The sequence below is a fragment of the Cibotium barometz genome, chromosome 60, assembly GCF_041138505.1.
Source record: "Cibotium barometz isolate CiBa-2024 chromosome 60, ASM4113850v1, whole genome shotgun sequence".
NCBI classification, from domain to species: domain Eukaryota; kingdom Viridiplantae; phylum Streptophyta; class Polypodiopsida; order Cyatheales; family Cibotiaceae; genus Cibotium; species Cibotium barometz.
In genome coordinates, this window is record NC_141105.1 from 11,049,255 (window position 1) to 11,072,515 (window position 23,261).

The 23,261-nt window shown below is 44.5% G+C and overlaps 1 protein-coding gene across 5 annotated transcripts in view; it reads left to right on the forward strand.

Moving 5' to 3' along the window:
• Nucleotides 1-23,261, forward strand: part of LOC147604972 (uncharacterized) — a 45,938-nt gene that overhangs the window by 14,047 nt on the left and 8,630 nt on the right. For 2 of the 5 annotated variants that reach the window (XM_086794208.1, XM_086794210.1), the window contains exons 2-13: nucleotides 848-1,250; nucleotides 1,387-1,558; nucleotides 1,649-1,788; nucleotides 1,970-2,981; nucleotides 3,118-3,218; nucleotides 3,375-3,519; nucleotides 3,637-3,705; nucleotides 3,835-3,880; nucleotides 4,207-4,670; nucleotides 6,378-6,457; nucleotides 6,589-6,724; nucleotides 6,819-6,993. In XM_086794208.1, coding sequence (XP_086650334.1) covers nucleotides 848-1,250; nucleotides 1,387-1,558; nucleotides 1,649-1,788; nucleotides 1,970-2,981; nucleotides 3,118-3,218; nucleotides 3,375-3,519; nucleotides 3,637-3,705; nucleotides 3,835-3,880; nucleotides 4,207-4,670; nucleotides 6,378-6,457; nucleotides 6,589-6,724; nucleotides 6,819-6,993 — 2,943 coding nt within the window. Of the gene's footprint in view, nucleotides 1-847; nucleotides 1,251-1,386; nucleotides 1,559-1,648; nucleotides 1,789-1,969; nucleotides 2,982-3,117; nucleotides 3,219-3,374; nucleotides 3,520-3,636; nucleotides 3,706-3,834; nucleotides 3,881-4,206; nucleotides 4,671-6,377; nucleotides 6,486-6,588; nucleotides 6,725-6,818; nucleotides 6,994-20,754; nucleotides 20,873-23,261 lie in introns of those variants that run through there. The other 3 variants (XM_086794212.1, XM_086794213.1, XM_086794211.1) reach the window with 2 other exon arrangements.

Genomic DNA, 23,261 nt, shown 5'->3' on the forward strand with positions numbered 1-23,261 from the left:
AATTCTCATTCTAAGGCAAGTACCAATGAGAAAGCCCTTCAGTGTGGAGACTACATTGGAAGGCGTTGGATCTGGAGGGACGTCTTGTGGCTCATGAGAGCTGAAGCTTGTAGCCTGTAGGTAGCAGAATTTACTTGTGCTCATGAGAGCTGAAGCTTGTAGGTAGCAGAATTTACTTGTGATAGAAGGTATGAGAGAAGCAGAGGAAAACTTTGTCCATGTTTGACTTTTAGTTCAGCCAGGGATGTACTTCTGAGAAGACCTCTTCATATCAGTTTTAATTTACATCAATGTACTTTTCTACTGAAAAGGTGCTGTTTGAGAATTTGTGGGCATGTACTCCATTGCTTATCTTGAAAACGAAAGAGAGCATATTTGCATTTGACGAGTACGTGAGAGGTTTGCAGAGGGTGTATAGGAAGGTGTGGATTTCACTTAGAAAAGTCTCAGGAGAGATGATAGTTTGAATGGGTTTTTCCTCAAGTTCGAAAAGACAACTTTTAAGTGAGACCTAAGACCTGCCTTCACAAGTGAAGAGCTTAAGCTGTAGCTTGTATTACTCTTTTATTGCTGCCAGGTGGATGCTGAGGCAGGTGTGTGGAAGCAAGTGGGTATGCCTGTGCATACGTAAACAATAATTATGCAGCACAAACACTTCCATGCTGATCTCACATTTGCAAATATCATGATTTTTTTTGAACAGTCATCCCATTGCCAATTCTCTGTTTCTGTGGTATCATCTATTTAGCATATGCACCAAGAGTTGGATTTTCTCATCAATTTCTAAAACATGTTTCTGTTTGCCTTGTATACATCATGATGGGTATATAATTTGGATGGTTTTCAGTGACAAGCAATTCAATCTTGCTTAACATCCCTATCGCAGCATTTTTGCTTGTCTTGATACGTTATCTTTCTTTCGAGCTGGAGATACGTAAAAGGGTTCAAGCACTAAACATTCCATCTCACCTCTCACACCTGCTGAAGCATCAGCTGTCTATTGACGACCTGCTTTTTTGCTCTCCACCTGTATCAATAAGCTGGAGAAGAAAGATCGATTCACCAGTTATAGAGGCAGCTGTTGATGACTTTACACGCCGTATCGTGCAAGAATTCGTGACAGATTCATGGTACTCCGCGCTTTCGCCTGACCAAGATGTTCCGGAACAGATACGCCTTCTTATCAATGACATTTTTGGGGAGTTAGGGCAAAGGGTCAAGCGCATCAACTTGATCAATCTTCTAACTAGGTGCTGCCACACTTCCAAATCCTCTACAATTTGGATGGGGTCTCTATGTCATTATATCGTATTGAGATGCTAGTGAGCTCCTTAATTGGGTAAATTTTTGGTCTGTCATACTGATACATCTTTGTAATGACTGTAGGGACATTGTAGACTTGGTAGGGAACCAGCTAGAACTCTTCAGGCAGACGAAAGCCAGCGTAAAAGTCTTTGAATCTCTTTCATCTGAAGAACGCGAGGAAAGATTAAAGCTAGCTTTGCTCAGAAAAAATGAGCTACATCCAGCACTTTCTTCGAAAGATTCTGAGTGCAAGGTAACCCTCTGTGGCATCAGCATAAGCCTTTTTCCACAGACTTGTACTAAAAAACTTGACTCTGCATTTGATGGATGTATGTTTTGCAAGGTCCTGCAACAATTGATGAGTGGAATGGTTGCGATTGTTTTGAGGCCGCAAGACGCACAATGCCCTTTGATGAGAGGTTTAGCCCGTGAGCTGCTAGCTTGTGCAGTGTTGCGACCTGTCATGAATTTAGCTAGTCCAGGGTATCTGTCCTACACTTAAGTACCTCATCACTTTTTTTTTGCCTTAATTATCTGTGAGGCTCTCTCTGCTGAAGGTGTAATGAGCTGTGGGTGTTTGTTTCAAAGCAGAGGAAAGGAATTCACTATCTGCACTTCTAAACATTGTTAGCTTGATGATGATATACATCTTGTTCTGGTGCAGATTTATCAATAAAAGCATTGAAAAAGCAACGCTGTCAGCCAGAGAGAAGTCCCAGATCAGGAATGCTGGCACAAATGCTGCCTCTGCTTCTTCAAATACATTCAATGAAGCTTCGTACAGGGGAAGCAGCACCATTGAGGTGCGGAATCCTAGCAAAAACTCATGGGGTGCAAACAGACTGTTACACGCAGGTTCTGGGCCGGATGGTTCAGTTCAAGGAAAACAAGAAGACTGGGGTCAAGTGCTTGATGTTGTAAGTGAGCGGAGAACCAGGACTCTTGCTCCAGAGAATCTAGACAATCTCTGGGCAAAGGGCCAAAACTACAAAAGGAGAGAGTTCGAAAGGGCTTCTGCAAAGCGGAATCCAGGAGTTCCGGTGGTGGCATCTGCTCGGACAAGTGAAATATCATCTAGGCCATCGATTGAAAAGCAAGACATGAGGTCTACTATGAAAGATTTGTCTGTAAAACGTGGCGTTCAGAAAGCAAATCAGATTGCTCAGACAGGAGATTCTGTGAAATCAATGGTATCAGAATCATCTCTCACTTCGAAAGATGCAAGGCGACCTTTGGAGCTACCAAAAACAGACAAGAGGCATGATTCTGTTTCCAGCAATCAGAGTTACGGATATGGTTCCCTTCAGCAAGGGGAGGGAGTCAGTGGTGGTGTTCAGAGTACAGGTGAGTTGAATGCGAGTATTCGACGCTCATCACCTACTTCATTGTTGCATGCTCCACAGGAGTACATGGAGAGACCATTTAGTGAACCCCTTGGTACTGGCTCACAACATCGACGCACTCGAAGCTCAAGTACTGGCTCAGAAGTCTGGCAGAAGCTAGAACACTCTACTGCCAATCAAGATAGCAACTTAGATTATTGGGATACCCCAGGAATGCAAATTTTTATGGGCAGTAGTGAGCTAGATGAAGTAGCAGGTTGGCTTACTGAACCAGTTGGGACGACTGGACAAAGCTTGTTAGTTCATTCGGCTGCCTCTAAGTTGAATTGCTGGGTAAGACAATACGCTTACCCTGTAAAGGCAAGATAACTGGGTTATCCTTTATTCTACTACGCAGGGTGTAGGCTATCTTCTTTTCCTTTTAGAAAATGCTGCATACATTCTTTATTTTTAGTGGTAATTGTTGCAGGTAGTTGGAGCACACTTAGAAAAAGCTGCATCCAAGACATTTGCTGTTTATTCTATTGCTGTAACAGATTCTGACAACAACACATGGTTTGTAGAGAGAAGGTATTGTTATTGCGTTGTCTCCTTTCCATCACCTTCCCATGGGAAACATGTGCTTTATGTGCAGCAATGCTTCTTAAAATCCCAATCCTACCCAGTCAGGATTGGTGAAGAAAATTGATTTATTTTAAAGAAAATGGAATGATGGAATTTTTTAAGGTTCCGGAACTTTGAGCAGCTGCATCGGAAACTTCGGGACTTGCCACAGTACAACCTTCAGTTGCCACCCAAAAGATTTCTATCATCAAGCTTGGATGACAGTTTTGTCCGTGATAGGTGTATTCTTCTAGACAAGTACCTAAAAGTGAGTTTTTGAAGTAGAATGTCACCTTAGATAATGCAATGTGGTTTAAAATCCCCATAACCACAGTGGTTGCACAAAAAGTTTCTGACTCAAATGGGCTCTCCTTGGATGTTACAGGATCTGCTCTCCATTCCAAGTATTGCAGAGCTACATGAAGTGTGGGACTTTCTGAGTGTTACCTCAAAGGTAATACAATTTGTCTATGTATCTCATGGAGTGAGGGTTGAGAGTGGAAATAGATGCTCTCTAGAAATGACGTATTTCCTATTTAAGGACTGGTTTTTAACTAAGTTTTTTTTGGGATATATTTGGCAGAGTTACGCTTATTCCAAGTCTCCTTCAGTTATGAAAACCTTAGCAGGTGAGGTTGTAATCTTGTAGTGACCCATACACAGACAAACACCAGCACGTAAGGCTCACATTGCACACACACATGCATATGCGTGTGCACTTGCATGTACCACACTGCTGCATGCTCACAACAAGGGCACAGTTCTATTTAAAGAGAGATTCAACTGTATTTCAGTGCTAAGATGAGGTTTTGTCTTCATTACTCCGTCATTGCCTCACAAAAAACCATCTCTTTTTTGTTTTTTGTTTTTTTTGTTTTTGTTTTTGTTTTTGTTTTTGGGTATTTCAGCAATCTGATTTTCTAATATATGTTGATATGCATATTGTTCTTGGCAGTAAATGTTGATGATGCAGTGGATGACATGTTTCGACAACTGAAAGGAGTTTCAGATGGTTTGCTTCGACGTGTTGGTGGGCCTCCATCACCTGCTTCAGATGAGGCCTCTCATTTAGTGACTGGAGATGGGCAGAAGCTGGCTGGAGCATCAGAAGCATTGTTTGGTAGCAATTTAATCCAATCAGAAAGAGAGAAATCAGAACAGTACTCAGATGATGAATACGCTGGGCCTGCTGGCACCATAGAGGAGGAGAGTGCTTATTTGATGGAGGGTTGGCCTTCTGATAATGACCTACAGGACACCATCTCCAGTGGTTTTGTACCACAGAGGATACCAGACTATGATAAGAATGTTCAGTGGTTGGAGAAAAGAATTGAGCGAGGAGGCTCTGATGCTTTTTCTCTTGAAGAATCTACTACTGGTTCTGAAGTTTTTGAAGAGGACCTGGCTGTACCACCTGAGGTAGGTGAATAAGAATTTTCCAGGGTCAAACTGCCTCTTATCATTTGGTTTGTTGTTGGGACATTTCAAGAACTTAATAGTCTAAACCTGGTCCCTTAGGTTCTCCTGGTCCATGGGGATGGTTGGGGAGTTGGATGGGCAAGCTTTCCCATCTATCCTTTAGGGGTGGCTTGGATGGGCCCTCATTGATGGGAACACTTTGTTCTATAGTTCCTACATATTGTAAATCTATGTAGTTGGCTTTGCAGCATATTTTTTTTCTTTAAAGTTTGTTGCAGGTGCACCTGAAACAATCTACACACCCTCTTTGTATGATACTGCGACATCAAGTTGGCAGACTAACTTTTTGGCAACTAAGTACACTAGCTACTCAACCTAGCAACTTTCTTTCCCACTTTTTTGTATTTTTGTATTTAATTTTTCTTTGGCCTTGCTTTGTGTGTGTATCATTGTCACATACACCCCCCACTATGGTGCCACGTGGACGTACTAAACCTAATTATGTGCAAGTTTTGGGTTAGTGATAAGCAATGTGCCCCATTGTGGTCCCTAGTCCAAGGACCTGGAGGAGCTCCATAGAGCCCTAATAGGTTGTGAGATTGATATCTTGATAATCCATGTCCAAGGCAGGGGACAGTGGCTGCTAGTAGAGGATAGGAATGCATAGGCTTTGTCAACGTCTACGTTTCTCGGTCAAAGACAGGACATCTTCCTGGATTCAGGTGTAATTTGGGTTCACTCAGTGCATCGTTCTTGGAGGAAGTTATTGATTCTAGTATGCTGATCCCAGGCAGGGCACAGTGCTCCTAGTAGAGGATGGGGATGAATGCATAGACTTTGGCAACATCTGTCAGAGATGGGATGTCTTTTTGGATCTAGAATCAACTAGGGTTCCCTCAGGAAAATGCATGGTGCATCAAATCTCGCTGTCTAAAGGCGAGAGCGTGACTTGGACGGACTTTTGACACTTACCCTATACCCTATACCCTATACCCTAACCTGACCAGGCTAGGTCATTTCTATGCTGAGGAGTGGGCCAGTGACCGAGCTGTCTTCTTACTGGCACAACCTCTCAAATCATGTGCCTGTGCAGTCGGCCTTAAACCCTGGATGATCCTTGGCTGCACTGTCAACAGCTGATCCACATGATCCCTGACAGTCCATTTTGAGGATCATGACAACCAAAGGGGGATCGAGGAGATTTGACTGTTGATCTCTTTCAAGCCAGGCATGGCTGCCCAAGGACTAGACCTCTATGGTATCATCCTTTTTTCTAGGAGTCTGCTGGAGCCAGACTGTGAACTGTCATAGATTACGCGGATGGGATCCCATGGTGCTATAGCCTCTAGTGTGACTTCCCCCCCAGACACTCATATACGCGCTCATATATAAAGAGTGGCTAGCTGTGGAGGGAGTTCCCTCCTCTCTCCTAGATTTGTCCTTGGGTAGAGATATTGTCTGTTTGGTTTGAATGTACCCTTTTCTATCAATGGAAGGTTTATTTATTTATTTATAGGAAACAAAGAATTTGTTTTACAAGAAAGCCACGCTTTTACTTATTAGAGATCTGTTTATTTTATATTTCTTGCTTCGTGGCTCATGTTGTTCCTTCAACAGTCTGCGGCGCTTGCATTTGTGATAACTGATGATGAGTGAAATTGTGATCTTGAGAGGCACCATACAGCTAATTTTGTCCTGTGCATGCAGTGGACACCTCCAAAGTTGACTGTGCCTTTGCTAAATCTGGTTGATAGCATCTTCCAGTTGCAGGACAGAGGTTGGATAAGGTTGTTACGTTGCTGCATAATCGATCAGGTGGCCATTGGCAAGTTTAGAGTGGTAGATGGTGCCTATTTTAGGCCATGCATGAGCTGTCATGTTTGTGATATCAAGGTTTTGCTATGGTGGTTATTTGCAGACGTCAAGTTTTTTGGATTGCGAAGCAAATTCTACAGCTAGGAATGGGAGATGCTGTTGATGATTGGTTGGTTACACAAATACAGCAGCTTAGACAAGAGGATGTGGTGGCAGCAGTCATTAGATCAGTTCAAGAGGTATACACTGTTGTGCAACTCAGCTGCTCTGATTTACATGCTACATGTTTCTGGCCTTGGGATTCAGTAATAGCTTACACTATCATGCTTACAGATTCTATGGCCTGGTGGTGTTTTTATTACCAAAGCCAAAAAAGCTGACGCTGCTGCATCGGCTGCAAACAAAGTTGTCAAACAAGCCTCCCAAAAAGGGATGGACCAGTCAGTTTTTTTTGAATCACAGTTAGAAGCTGCCCGATGTGCAAGTGTGGTCCATGAAGTTCTTGTTGGTGAGTCCTATGTTTTCTTTATTCCTCTGTTTGATTGTGCATATGCAAATATGTGGATGGACGTGGATGTCTTGCATGCAGTGGCCACATGGACACTCAAGCTGCATGGAGCTTTAGAGCTATTATTCATATTATGCATAAGGTAGGAGGAAGGTGGTGGGATGGGCTGGAGGGTGGGGGGGATTTGATGTTTTGTAGCTGTATTTCTTGGTTTATTTGTCATATCCCAGTCTTTTTCTGTCTGTCTGTCTGTCTCCCACCCCCTCCACCCCCCTTTCCCCCTTCCTTTACCTTCCAAATGGTGGTAGGGTTGCTCAATGAAATGACCATGTAAGACAACTTGAAGGAGTTGTCTAAAATGCAAGTTATCTTTTCTGTATGTTCACTCCTTTCCGCCCTTTCTGAACGAGAGTGAAGTACAAGAGTGGGACTGTGGAAACAAAGCAAAAAACCCTCTGTGTGCTTCTACCAATCACTGAAATCTTTTGTAGTAGGAAGCTAGGGACTTATCTGCACTTTTGATGCTGTTTGGGTTGCTTGTGTGGGCTAGGCCTGCAGCTGTAAGGGTTGGATCTTTGATGCTCTTTAGGGATTTTTCTCTTTTGGGTCAAAACTCTTCCTTGGTCTGATGCTTAGAAGGATGAGGAAGATGTGTAAAATGGAGAGTCCATTTATAGGGCTCAAAAATTCCTTAAAAGCGTGTTTCTTGAGATACGCTGTAGTTGCGTTCACGCTGCACTATTGTGTGAATGGCCTACTGCTGTCCATCTTTGGGGCCTTAACTGCGCGTACTCTTAGATCGCCTCTTACTCTGAAAGAGTCTCGAGTTTTCACATTGGGACTTCCTTTGCTATTGCTGGTAGTGGCTCCTAGACATTGGTTGCTTTCTTGAGCGGGCTTTTAGTATCCACTATTCCAGCCAAGTATCTGTTTACTAACCAGAGTGCTCAAGCTTTCTTCCTATTTTCCACACTCACATCAGACCTATTATGCTAAGGAGTACCTAAACCTGTTTGGTGAAATTATGCAAAGATGGGCAGTACATGAACCTCGTTATGTGCTTTAGCTATGAAGACTGCACCACAGGCAGGCCAAAATTAGACATGCGCAATGAATCATGCATTACCACTTTCTTGATAGCGATTGTCACCATTTGGCCACCCAATTGGTCCACCCATGCTTCCTCATTTTATGTATATACATTGGAATGGCGTCCATGGCAGTTGCATATGTAGGGGATTGATGCCAGTCATGTGATACTGTGGATTTGCCTTTCCGTTGGGACTTGTGCCTGTGTGTACATGCCCGGAAATGTCCAGTGGATTGGTGTCTCTGGTACCTCGTGTACTTGCCTAGAACACGTCTACCTTGGTGTTCCATTGGGTCTGGTACCTCGTGTACTTGCCTACAACACGTCTACCTTGGTATAGTTTCATTAATAGGGATTGTCTATATCAATGTTGCATTGCATAGCATCTTTATGTGCTTGCCTCCAATTTGAATTTGCATGTTGTTTTCATGCTTTCTTGACCAATGTGTAGTTCAGGGTAAGGGGACGCCCGTCCGTGAACTGTGCGTGCGAAATTGTTTGTTTACATGGTTATGTGGTAACTTCGTAAGCATAAACTCTTCATAAATGTAAAGAAGAGTGAGTTCTTCTTGTTAGAGATACACTATCTTGGGCATATTGTGTCCAAAGATGGAGTGCGGATGGATTCTGCAAAGATTGATGCAATTCGGAATTGGCTTGAATTGAGATCAGTGTATGAGATCCGTAGTTTTCTTGGATTATGCTCTTACTATTGCAGGTTCATTCGGCACTTTGCATGGATTGCTCCCTCTTTGCATGACTTGACAAAGAAGAAGGCTATATTCAAATGAATTGATGTAGAGAGAGATGCATTCCTCAAATTGAAAGATGTAACTACACATGGTCCTGTGTTGATCATTCCGGATTTGCAAAAGCCATTCAGTGTGGAATACGATGCATCTGGAAACTACATAGGAGCTATTCTAATTCAAGAGGGACATGCTGTGGCTTATGAGAGCCATAGATTGCATGATGCAGAGCTCTCTCTTAACATCTATAAGAAAGAGCTCTTGGTTGTAATTCATGCATTAACCTTATGGAAACATTACCTTCTTGGGGCTGATTTCACTGTGAAGACAGATCATGAGAGTGTGAGGTATTTTCTTATCTAAACTAAATTGTCAGAGAAGCATTTGAGGATGGCTAATTTTCTCTCTATGTTTCATTTTCAGATCTTGTACACCTCAGGAAAGAAGAATGTAGTAGCAGATGCATTGTCACAAAAGCCGTATGTAGCAGTTATCTCGGTTGCCTCTCACGGGGACTTGTTTGCCATGCGTGATTTGTACCATATGGATGTTGATTTGTCACTATTTGGGATGATTTGATGCTTGGTCATGCACATGTCTCATATGTGATCAAAGAGGGTTATCTTATGAAAGATAATTGTCTCTGTGTGGTGTCTGACATGAGGCAAAAGGTTTTGGGTGAGTGCTAGGTCATAGAGACATAATGCCTACTATGCACAGGATTGAGCGGTATTTCTTTTGGCTAGGTATGTGGAAGGACATAGAGGCACATGTACGTGTATGTATCACTTGTCAAAAGGTGAAATTTGATAGGAAAAAGGCATCAGGGTTGCTTCAGTCATTGCCTATTGCCACGCAGCCATGGAAAAGTATTACGATGAATTTCATTATGGACTTGCCATAGACCCAATAGGATAATGATGTTATTTAGACAATTGTAGACAGGTTTAGCAAGCAAACTCACTTCTTGCTGGTCAAGAAGACCATCAAAGCTAAGCATATGGTTAAGATATATCTTGCACAAGTGTTAGAGCGTCATGAAATGCCAAAATCCATTGTAGCAGGGGATAGAGATCCCAGGACTACAAGTCTCTTTTAGCGGGCCTTGTTTGATAATATGGGGACCAAATTGGACTTCTCATTAGCTTATCACCCTCAAACAAATGGGCAAAGTGAGGCTACAAATTCAGCCGTGTTGGACCTCTTGAAATGTTGTGGGACGGATCAGAAGTCTTCTTGGGAGAAGTACTTACTGCTTGTGGAATTTGCATACAACAACATGGTGCATGTATGTAAGGGAAAGGTCCCATTTGAGATTGTTTATGGTAAGGTGGATTTGCCACCTATCCTTCGCACAAAGAATAAGATGTTTGCAGCTGATGAGTATGTAAGAGATTTGGATATTGTCTTTGCTCAGGAGCAAATAGCCATTGCAAGGTCACAAGTCAAACATAAAAAGGTTGCTGATAAGCATAGAAGGCAATTTGATGAATGATTGGGTATTGAAATTCGAGAAAGCAAAACTTAGTAAGCCTGGCAAAGAGGGTGCATATTCTAAACTTGCAACTAGGTACTATGGGCATTTTCGAGTGATCAAGAAGATCTATGAAGTGGCTTTCAGGTTGGCATTGCCTAGTCATTGGCATATACACAATGCTTTTCATGTGAGTTTCCTTTATAAATATGTAGTGCCAGAGCCCAGTGAACTGGTCATTGAGGATCTAGAAGAAGTGGATGAGCTTGAGGAGATTTTGGAGCTAGAATAGATTATGTATCACAAGGAACGCAAGCTTGCTGTAGGCAAACTTGTCAAGCATTATGTTGTGAAGTTCAAGTACTATCTTTCCATTGATGCTAAATGGGTAGATGAAGAGTTCTTTAAAGATTGTCCGCACTTCCTTCATACGTATTTGGATGCTTTTCCGTTGTGTGCAACTGTTTAGAAGCCGGGGGGGAGGGAGGGATGTCACCATTTGGCCACCCAATTGATCCACTTGTGCTTTCTCATTATGTATATACATTGGACTTGCGTCCACGGTAGTTGCATCATAGTAACAGGGGACGGAGGGGACGGAGGGCCGGGATGCGGAAACGCCGTCCCGAATCGGCGAAGCGTTCCGGCACGGGTTGGGGGCGGAGGGGACGCCTCGGGCGGCTACATCACAAGGGGACGCCGTCCCGAGAACGGCGGAATGGGCAGCACATGTCACGGACGAGACTGGAACGGGACGGCCGCACACCTTTTTTTTTTGCTGTTTTTTTGCGCCCGTTTTTTTCCCCTTTTTTTTTCTGCCATTTTTTTTCGTTTTTTTTTTCGCCTTCTGCCCGTTGCTTCCGCCCGCTGCTTTCCTCACGTTGGCCTGGCTGCCATCACCCGTGACTTGCAAGCTGCACCGCCATGAGCCTATAAGGCTTGAGCTCTTCTCTCTCTCTCTCTCTCTCTCTCTCTTCCACTCTCTCACTCTTGGCCAGCCGCCCCACTCCCTCTCCCCACTCTAGAGCTTAAGGCTTAAGCAACAAGTGCTCTCTCTCTCTCTCTCTCTCTCTCTCTCTCTCTCTCTCTCTCTCTCTCCAGTTCCAGTTTCATTTTCTAGGTGCCAGTAGTATCATCTTTATTTTTCATTTTCTAGTTTTTTATCCAGACATTGTATCAGATCCACCATGATGTAACTTTTTGGTCTCATAGGTCATTATGGCCTTTTGAAGACGTTAATATAACATTTCATTTCATTTCATTTCTCCCAGTGCCCACTCCCTCACTCTGGAAGGCAGAGATGGAGGGATGGTGGAAGGAGAAAGCAAACTTTCTCCAAATGGTATTCAATGAGGGTAAGCGGTGGAAAGAGGAGAAGGAGGACCTCATAGTGGAAGTCAAAGACCTTCACGGGGAAGTCAACACGCTCAAAGGCGTAATTTCAGCTCTTCAGAGGGAGCTTGCAGAGGCCAAGGCAAATGGTGGACTTGAAGAAGGTGAAATTCAGCCATCCATGATAGAAGAGCTCAAGGTTATCAAGGAACAAGTACGGGCAATTAAGGAAGAAGAGAAGCAACAGGAAGCAAAGACTTCCTCATGGGTGGAAGTCATCACCAAGACGCAAAAGAAGATGGATGAAGCGGAGAAGTGGATAGAGGTCGCCAAGAAGGGTAAAGGTAAGGAGATAACAACCCCTACACCTACAATCATTAATATGACTTTGGAAGAGGAACAACGAAGACGTACACGTGCTTTGCATGTGAGGATTACCGGCCTTAAAGACGGGGATAAAGTTGAAGAGGAGGTGAAAGAGCTTATGGTGTTGATGGGGATTGACAGTCCGACACACGCAAAAGCCTGGAGAGTGGGCAAAAAAAGCGGAGGCAACGGGGAAACATCAAAGGAAAGAGCTCTCATACTTCGCTTCCCTTCTATTGAGGCGAAGAAGGAGTTCTTGAAGAGACGACCCACTTTAAAGAATACAGGCATTTTTCTTGGTGATGATCTTACTCTTTCACAGCTTGCACATATGAAGGAAGTCATGCCAGAGATTAGAGCAGCAAGAGAAAAGGGTAAGATAGCATTTTATAGAGAAGGGAGGGTGGTCATCGTGGAGCGACGCTCTACATGACGGTGCGAGACCTATGGGACCAAATTAAAGCTGGCAGCCTGGAACTGCAATGGATCCCTCAGACTTGATGTAGGTGCCTTTGAGGACAGCTTTAGAGATAGAGATATAGTCTTCTACTCGGAGACTCACCAGGCCCCTGGTCAGATGATGCCACAGGTGACAGGATACAGATGGGAGACAGCTTGCAGAGTAGGGACGAGATCGGTACACAGTAGTAGAGGATCAGGAGGGGTGGCAGTTCTTTTCAGGGAGGAGCTGCAACCGCTTATACACATAGTTCGGAGAGATGATCAGGCCAGATATATGTGGGTGAGACTGAGGGCCGACACAGGCAGATTCCTGTATATTGCCATATGCTATTTTGCTCCTAGTACATCGACATATGCAGCACCTAGAGGGCAGTCTCCTTTCTCTGTGCTAGATGATGACATATGGGAGTTCTCTAGGGATGGAGACATCATCCTGTTAGGGGACTTTAATGCCCGGACGGGCAACCGCCAGACAGCCTTTTATGATACCTCGGAGGAGATGCTGAGAGAGTTGGACACTCTGGATATGGGATTAGACAGAAGCTCACAGGATGTGGAGTGCACAGAGTATGGGAGATATTTGGTAGATATGGGGACTGCGCATGGGTTGGCCATACTTAATGGCTTGCAGAGGTTTCCGTCAGCAGCTGGATTTACTTGCTTTCCACATAGACATGGTGCTAGCACAGTGGATTATGTTATGGCTATGCCCAGCTTTGTTTCATGCATTGAGGACTTCACAGTTGGATCTCGGCCCATTGGGGTAGTAGTGGATCATGCATTGTTGACATTGACTATCTCTTTTCACTTTACCACAGCTCAGAGGACACGAGGGGCAGATCACACTCGATATACTTTTACCTCAGAGACTGATGCTGTCTACACAGATGGGATTTATAGACGTCCCTACCCAGAGGAGCCAGGGAGACCTTTGGAGGAGTTGACCCATATACTGACAGAGACTTTACATGATGCAGCGAGAGAGGCATATCCACATACTCAGCCTGGATAGAGACAGCATTCTAGATGTATGCCCCAGAACAGCTGGTATGATGAGGAGTGCAGAGAGACCAGAGCCCGACTGCAGCGGGAGGTTGCTTTGGGAGTCACTACTTACCGACAGTCACGTATTGCCTTCCGACGCCTTGTGCGAAGGAAGAAGCGGGCCTTCCTTGCTCAGCTAGAGCAGGAATTATACCAGCTGTTCTTGAGCCAGGATTCGAGGGAGGCTTGGCGTCTGTTTCATGAGTCCTCCCCTGCTTTGGCCATCACTTCTACAGAGGTCTGGGGTAGTTATGCAGCATCTCTATATACAGTTCCTGGACAGACACCTTTTCCTGACCCGCCAGCACCATGCCCACAGACATGTACTTTCTTTACCGCAGAGATGGTAAGGAAGGCCATTGATAGGATGAAGACTGGGAGAGCATATGATCACGATGGATTGGTTGCTGAGCACTTTATTTATGCGAGAGACATGCTGGCAGAGCTTCTAGCAGTGATGTTCAATCGTGCTATGTGCGAAGGCTTACCCGAGACTTGGAGTAGGTCCACCATCGTGCCTATCTTCAAGTCAGGGGACCCTATGCAGCCAGGGAATTATCGCACTATTATGATTGGTCACACACTAGCACGATTGTATGCATCCATTCTTGAGCAGCAGTTGAGTAGATGGGCAGAGAGAGTTGGCATTCGAGCAGAGGGACAGGCAGGGTTCAGGAGAGGTTTCTCTACTCTTGACCACATCTTGACTCTCCGGGCCATTATTGAGGAGGGCAGGTCGCATGGGCGACGGATTTATTGTAGCTTTGTAGACTTCCGCAAAGCATTTGATACAGTGCCCAGAGCTAGATTGATGAGGCGATTACAGGAGATGGGGGTACCCACAGAGCTCATATGGGGAATTATGGCTTTATACAGATCAGTTGCAGGACAGGTACGCACCCCAGAGGGGGTCTCTACTTTGGTTCACTCCACTATAGGAGTGAAGCAAGGTTGCCCGTTATCTCCTTCACTATTTGGTATGTATGTGGATGAGGCTTCTGACTACATTGAGAGATTGGGGGACAGAGGAGCCCAGCTAGCAGGTACATGGATCCCACTATTGTTATATGCTGATGATATTGTGTTGATCTCTGACTCTCCTGAGGGTATGCAGCGTCATCTGGATGCTTTACATGAGTTTGCACATGATAGTGGATTGTCTGTCAACCTTGGCAAAACCAAGGTTATGGTGTTTAACACCACGCCACAGTGGGTTCGGCGATCAGCTTCCACATTTACATATGGGCAGGAGATTGTGGAGTATACAGATGCATATACATATCTTGGGGTAGTATTCAGTGGGCCAGTGTTTTCGATGAGGAGAGCAGCAGAGACTAGATTGACTAGAGCACATGCAGCCCTGGGTGGTTTGGAGAGGATGTGTTCGCAGGTTCAGTTTCAGGAACCTCGAACAAAACTCTGGCTTTTTGACACTCTAGTGACATCAGCTATGCTTTATGGAGTGCAGATATGGGGACCTTCAGTGGGCCATCACAGCGCAGGCGGGTGGAGAGGTATGGAGAGGCCTTTGGTATCTATGATTGCTAGGCTTATTAGAGCCAAGGCTGTGGTACCTCATGAGATTATTCGAGCAGACCTGGCGGCTGCCCCTCTGGTGATTGAGGCTCTTACGAGATCAGTCTCCTACATACATGGCTTGTGGGATCTCCCCCGAGACAGATATGCACGCCTCGCCCTGGAGTCCTCCCGACAGTTAGCTTTACAGGGAGACACAGCTTGTTGGTATGGGCAGATGACATCTTGGTTCCAGGCACATGGTTTTAGCATGGACAGATTGCCTCCCTTCCAGTATTCTCTGGAGGCACCCTCTCTCACTCTTACACGGACAGAGATTACCAGACTCATCCGTCAGGATTTAGTTCAGCTGGACATTAGGAGGACATGGATACAGCCGACTGAGGAGCTGGGCACGAAGATGGCTTTCTACAGAGAACATTTTCTTCAGCTCACAGCAGATGGTTTTGTGATCAGACCCAGTTACATGGATGTACACTTGTCTCATGCAGTACGATGTGCTATTGGTCAGATTCGCACATCCTCACACCAGCTTGAGATTGAGATTGGCCGATATAGAGGTATACCAGCTGAGGCCAGGATATGCCGAGTATGCCATGGGGAGCCAGAGACAGAGCTGCATTATATATGCCATTGTACTGCATACTATGAGATACGTGGTCGTTTCCACTGTTTATTCAGAGAGGGTTTTGGACCACTTTCCAGAGTCATGGGGTACCAGGACCAGAGGTGTTTGGGATTGTTCTTGCTTGAGCTACGGAGACATAGAGATAGCCTGCTTAGGCGCACAGAGAGCCAGACTCAGAGGCACATTACAGACTTCTTTAGTCCGGTCATCACTGCGCCAGATGGACCACAGCAGCAGCAGGACATGGATACCGCCCACACCAGAGGTACACTGATTGATCGTGCGATTGAGCTTGGGTGGTCCAGACGCCCACGACCACGGAGGAGGGCATCCCAGCATAGACGGATGTTGCAGCGGCAGATTCGGATTATTCTTGCGAGGCATGCGAGACACCCAGTCAGGGTGCTGACCACACAGGATATTGAGGAGATCCGCCAGTGTCCGATGCGGCACATATTATGAGATGGAGGTACCTCCATAGTGTACCTTCCAGTTCCAGTTTCATTTTTTAGGTGCCAGTAGTATCATCTTTATTTTTTCATTTTCTGGGTTTTTTTATCCAGACATTGTATCAGATCCACCATGATGTAACTTTTGGTCTCATAGGTCATTATGGCCTTTTGAAGACGTTAATATAACATTTCATTTCATTTCATTTCTCTCTCTCTCTCTCTCTCTCTCTCTCTCCCTCTCCCCCACGGGCCACTCTCTCACTCTCTCACTCTCTCTCTCTCTCTCCCACTCCCTCACTCTCTCACTCTCTCTCTCTCTCTGTCTCTCTCTCTCGTCTCAACCCGCAAGCTTTCTCTAGGCTCTAGCCTCTTAACTTTTAACTTTTAAGCCTTAAGCCTTAAGAGCTTTCTCTCTCTCTCTCTCTCTCTCTCTCAACTTTCACCCTCTCTCATGGCATCTTCTTCACAAGCAACCTTCCGCTCCGCACGTCGTAGTGGTGCTAGAAGAACCGATGGTTGGTCATGGTGGGAAGAGGTTAATGCCAACCGCCCTCGAAGTGGAGGAGGTTCACGCCCATGGTCTTGCAAGCTTTGCTTCTATAGGCGGACGAGTGGGTCAGACAAGTGAGAGCCCACCTTATGCATGAGTCCGGGAACGAGGTTCGATTTTGCATGGGAATCACATCGGAGAAGAGAAGGGAGCTTCTTGAGCGCATTGCTGGGCATGAGGCTTTGAGGGTTGCAAGGCCGGCACGCTTGCAGCATTTGTGACACCACCTGAGGGGTGTGTTTCAGGGTCAGGGGGTGCATCTACCACATCTACACCACGGCCACATGGTGTAGGCTCCTTTGCGATGCCCACACCCGTGCGGCAACAGAGTACACTTGAGGGAAGCTGGGATCCTAAGAAGAAGGAAGAGGTTGATAGAGTTGTGGCTCGTTTCTTCTTCCATGACCATATTGCTTTCCATATTTCTAGGTAAGCCTTGACTCTTCCCTCTTGACATGATTTTTCTAAGTTTCATTCTTGAAAGTTCACTTGTTTCTTTTTGTAATTAGATCCGTGTACTTCAAGGCTATGGTGAAGAGGCTACACCCCCCCATCATCGGAGTCTCTGCGCACTACATTGCTCGACAAGGAGAAGCGCCTTGTCGAGCAAGCTGCAGAGAACACAAAGCGGCTATGGGCAAAGAATGGAGTGTCACTCATTGCAGATGGATGGAGTGACACATGATGTACTTTATTGCTTTATTGCTTCACATGATGGATGGAGTGGCGAGATGTACTTTATTGCTTCACATGATGCCTCAGGGACAGGGAAGAGTGCAGACGTGCTTGCAGCAGAGTGGGTAAGTGGCATTGAGCTCATGGGCCCAGAATGTGTGGTGGGTTTTGTTGCAGATGGCGAGGTTGCAAATAGGGCAGCTGGCGCTATTATTGAGACATGTATCCACACATGACTGTGTCATATTGTATGGCACATTGTTTGAACAATCTTTTAAAGGATATTGAAAAGATGTCATGGATTGAGCCAATCATTCAGGAGGCCAATCAAATGGTCACATTTGTCTTGAACCACCAGTTCCTCCGCCACGAGTTCTGCAAGAAATCAAGGCTCTCACTTCTCAAATACTCAAGACACCCGATTTGCTTCAACTTCTTGATGCTGGCCCGCTTGAGGGAGTGCAGTGGTGCATTGAGTAGCTCTTCATCAGCGACGAGTTCACCACTTTTGCATTGGCTTCGACAGCCATAGGCATATTATGTAGGGAGCATGCAGAGAGCACTTCCTTTTGGGAGGATGTGAAACGCATTGATGCTATGGTGAGGCCTATTATCCACTTGTTGAGGCTTGTAGATGCTATGCAACCATGCATCGGGAAGGTGTATGAGACAATGGATAGAATGATAGAGAAGTTGCAAGAGTTAGAGCCCGATGAGGATAGATACGAGGAGATTCGTTCCTTATGTGTGACGAGGTGGAACTCCTATGCCTCTCCTATGCATGCAGCTGTATATATGGTGAACCTTGAGTTTCAGGGTAATGGACAGGAGAGTGACAGAGAGGTCAGTGATGGTTGGAGGCGTATCTTGGATCGTCTAGTGCCAGATGGAGGCATTAGGCGCAAAATCAGAGACCAGCTTGCTGCATATAGGTCCTTTCATGGTGCTTTTGGTTGTGCGGATGCATAGGAGGATAGGTTGAAGGTTGGGGCTGCTTTGTGGTGGGAAGACTATGGTTCAGATGGGCTTGAGTTGCAACACTTGGCTATCCGCATTCTCAGCCAAGCTGTAAGCTTCTCTTGTTTGGAGCAGCTTTGGAGTTCTTATAGCCATATTGCATCAAAGAAGAGGAACCGCCTTGGTGTAGAAAAGGCCAATGATCTTGTCCTTGTAAGCGCAAACTTGTGAATGCTTTGCAAGGGTGCGACTGCAAAGGCAGATCCCTTTACTCAGTGGGAGATGGAGCAGGAGGAGGAAAATGAGCAGGTGGAGACACAACAGAGCCTAGAGGATGATGCCACTACCTTTCAGACTGGTCATGTAGGCAGCCATGATCATGACGCCAATACTTCTCATGCCCCAGCCTCCGATTGAGCATTGCAGGCTCTATGATTTATCATTTAGCTATGTTTCATTGTTTTTACTTTTGAGTCTTGACTCAGCACTTTATGTGCATTGTAGACACTAGTCTTTTGTTATTTGATAGTGATCATCATTCCATGCTTATATATTGGTTTGAACTTTGTTGGTGTACTTAAGTCTTATTAGTGTTGGTGTTGGACTCACACACTCACACACATAAACCTGCTCATTAGGGTTAGGTGTAGGATGGAGAAGCTCACACAGAAATGAGAGAGAGAGAGAGAGAGAGAGAGAGAAAGAGCCAGAAGTGTGGTAGCCACAAAATGCAAGTCAACCCTTGTATGTGTGTCACATCCATATAATATAGAAGTATAAAATATTATATGTAGAGTGTCCTTTCACACTTGATATCCAAGGGGAAAAACCACATGGGAAAAAGTGCCCTTGGTTAAGCCCTGTTCACACATAGCACTACCATAAGTGAGCATATGTCTACAATTAGCGCTTGTTCGGTGTTTGAACTTTGCGCCACATATTGCACATTTGAAGTGATGCCTTGAATGTTCAAAGTGTAAAAACATAAATGTTACTTTATTTAGTGTGCTTTGTAGTCAATAAATTGCATATTCCATATGCCGTCCCCGTCCCCGTCCTCATTCCCCGTCCCGTCCGCGTTCCCCGTCCCATGTTACTGAGTTGCATATGTATGGAATTGATGCCAATCATGTGATACTGTGGATTTGGCTTTCTGTTGGGACTTGTGTCCATGTGTACATGTTCGGAAATGCTTGGAGGATTGGTGTTCCATTGGCTCTGGTACCTTGTGTACTTGCCTGGAACACGTCTACCTTGGTATAGTCTCATGAACAGGGATTGTCCATACCAATGTTGCACTGCATAGCATGGCATTGCCAACACAAAAATATCACGGCTTGAATCATCGTTTGCTCACATTTCTCACATGGTACGTCAGGATGAAACCGAAGTAAGAATAAATGAAAAAATGACATACCACAACACATCTCATCCCCAGGTGCATAACAATAACGAGAGTGCGTTTCTAAAGGGGGAATGCAGAAATGTCCTTGATGATGCTCCTCCAGGTTGCTCTTGATGAAGATTGGTGAACTCGAATCGATCCATGTAAGATCCTTCTAAAATACCTGTCTATCCCATTCCAAACAACAACAACAAACATGATAAATTAAGAACTATCCTTCCCTATAACTTGAATATTCTATACCTTTCAATATGCTAACTATCTCTTAAACTTCAGATTTCATAAATGTTTAGCCTCAACCCATTAAGGTTCATTCTCTCCTTGCAAATCATGTACAGTTAGAGAACCATTATCAAACACCTTTAAAACTCGAAAGGGTTCTAACCATCTTGTTACATGGTGAGGGTTGATCGTAGTAATCACAGCCTTAATTAACTTAATTACTACAGAGATGAATTTAGATGAATGCAAATGCAACTATATTAATGATGCAAATGATTACAACTAAGATGAGATCGGTGAACGATCTATGATGTTGATGCTGATGTTGACTTCATGCCGAATGACGACTTCAAGATCTGATGAATGAACTTGATTATGGACTGAATTATGCCTTTTGCTTATATATATGAGGGATGCCAGTCGGCCTGTTGTGGACATGAAAATATGGATAAAATCCTTAAACTGCTACGAATGCTGCCCACATATGCCACCTTGTCTCTAGTCGCATGCCACCTGCTCTTTGGTCCCTCAGCTGGCTGATGACACTGATTTGCTGGTTGCCGACAGGGATCCCAAGCCCTGGTGGTGAAGATGATGCTAATGCTGCTGATAATGTTGATGATGATGTTGATGAGGTGTTGTTATTGTGATGATGATGATGATGCTAGCTTATCATTGTGCAACCCGAAGGGTGTGCACGTGACATTCCCTTCTGCTAAACTTGTTGCTAGGGTGGAGACCTTGCAACAACACTTTAATTCTGGCAATTGATTCCAACTCCACTGACACCACTGACCCCATACTTATTCTTTTGTGTAGATTGAGGCTTGTGCAGGAGCAATTGAGGAATACCTGAACCAAGAGTCGTGAATTGCGGGAACATGTCTAGCGATGCGGGCCTAAAATTGCTTGGAAAACTCAACACACCGCACCGCTGAATGGCTTGTTGAAACCTTTCACACCATATCTGGAAAGCATGAAACTCCGTACCTCTTGAGGCGAATGTTGAAGCCCCTTCCTCCTGCCATACGCAAGACCCACTTATTTGCCGAGACATGCACAAACTGATGGCGATGTTGAAGAGAACTTCCTATTGCCAAGTGATGCACAAAACTCCGCTTTTCCCTTTGATGATGGATGTCAGACTTCTTCCAGATAACCAAGGATGGTCTTGTTTGCCTTGTGAATGCAAAGGATTAATGCATGACTGAATGAGACGCGGGTCTAAAATGACCTACATGCTGATGCAACTATATATGCTATGCAAATACAAATGAAGGGTTACTAATGCAAATATAGGCTAAAGCTTGTAATGATGACCTGTAAAATCTTTAATATTGGATTTATTTGAGCGGAAGTAACTACTAAATGAATGGAATACATCTGGCCAAATTGAAGGCTAGGGTGAAAGTAGCACGGGTGAAGACGGGAGCCGACTCGATGTGCGATGAAGGCTGGGTGGGAGTGGCTTACTAGAATGACACGGTGCGTTTGTGGCTATATACAGACGTTTTTGCCTATTCTGCCCGCGTTGGCTTGTAGACCATATGCCTTCCCGTTCTTTTGACTGGTTATATGACTATATTCTGAGTTTGTATCAGAGAGTTATGGCCGAAACAATTTGCTGTTTCTGTCAAGGTCTCTACACAGAGAAAACTGTGAGAAGGCAGCAAGTAGCCTCAAGGTAATCCTAGAGTTTGAGATGTATATATCCCTTCATTCTTATCTAATATCTTAGAAAAGAAGCTTAGATTGCTATGGTCTTTCGGAGGAAGAGACCAAAACTCCATAGCTTTTCTTTTAGAGAAAGAATAGTATCCCGTAGCCCTGTAAGAGAAGAAGGCTATTTTGCCATAGACCTTAGAAAGAGAGAAGAGTCACAGTATGAGTAAGAGGAGATAAAGCTTGGAGATTATTGGATAATTTAAATCAAAAGACAAGGTATTAGAAGGCTCTATTCTCATATGTCAAGTTCTAAAGCTCTTGTTAACCAGCAAAGACAACGATAAATGACAAATTTCTATAAGGTATATACATATTTTGTTTTTCAATTATATATCATTCTTAGGGGTTGAGGTATGGCCCCGGCTTCTCTATTAATTGTTAATAGTGATCTATTTGATTGATTTACTATTTAAAGTTTGTATTCTTTTAAGCAATAGCATATGCCTTAATAAAGAATGTCTTATCGTAATCTCAAGTTGAAATGCTAAAATCTTTGTGAAAACGATTGTTTTCTTAAGAAGGTAACATGGATTCTAGTCCTATGGTTTAGTTGAGTAAATGGATTGTTATCTTGGTTAAATTAAGATACAGGTACAACTCTCCCTGCCTTGACGCTGTCCCGTTCTTGTGCTTGTATAGCCGGACGGCGGAGACGTTAGTAAGGCTCGGAGTTGGCCCATGGTATCCCTCATACCATTGGGAGAATGAGGTTCGCCGATTGAGGCGAGTGATTGTGATGCTGCCTAGTTCTGAGGGCCCAGGCTAGTGCAGTGAATTAGCCCACCCTAGTGCGCAGACATCCCTTTGAGGGGCGGGAGGATCGAGCGATGGAGCTTGAGAGGGCGACAGGCTGGCTTGAGTCCTCGCCAGCGGCCGACGATGAGGTGTATGGTCCCGTAGGTTTTGCCCAGCATGTGAAGGCTGGAAGGCCGAATTCTAGATCATCGACGGTATAAAGAAAAAGAATAAGAGAGCCAGTTTGGCTTGTATGAAATTGATTCATGTTTAAACTTTTTTTATAAATCTTGTCTTTGACATATTGTATTGTGTAAAAAGGCTGTTTTAACAAACCTTGTGAAAAAGGGCCTTAATCAAGAAACACGCTTATTTATGTCAAACAGTGTGGTAGGATTAATTAGAAAACAAATTGGCGCGTGAGTAGGGTGGAAAGTGGGAGGATGGAATGCCCCGACGGCACCATCCTACGGACGGGTAGACCCGATTAGTCGGGTAGCTTTCCAACAGATTAAGTGAAAGCCCTACGCTAGATAATTAGGTTCTTCGGCAACTCTATTCTAGAAGACTAGGCCAGCGGCTTTGCCTTGCATAAGATGAGGAAAAAGGCGTTGTCTCTAGAAATTAAGTCTAGTAGTTGCTCAATTTATGATCAATTGTCCTATGGGTGATTTGATGCTTAGAAAATCACGCTTCCCCTGCGGGATAGAGCTAGGTCATACCTATAAATCGTATCCTTGAATCTCTACAGGATCAAGGTGTCGATGAATAGGAAATTTTTCCCAAGATAAGACTTAGTGGACTATCTTAAGTGTTTCTCCCATTTTAAAAGGAAGGAACCTTACAATTGGTATCAGAGCCGATCT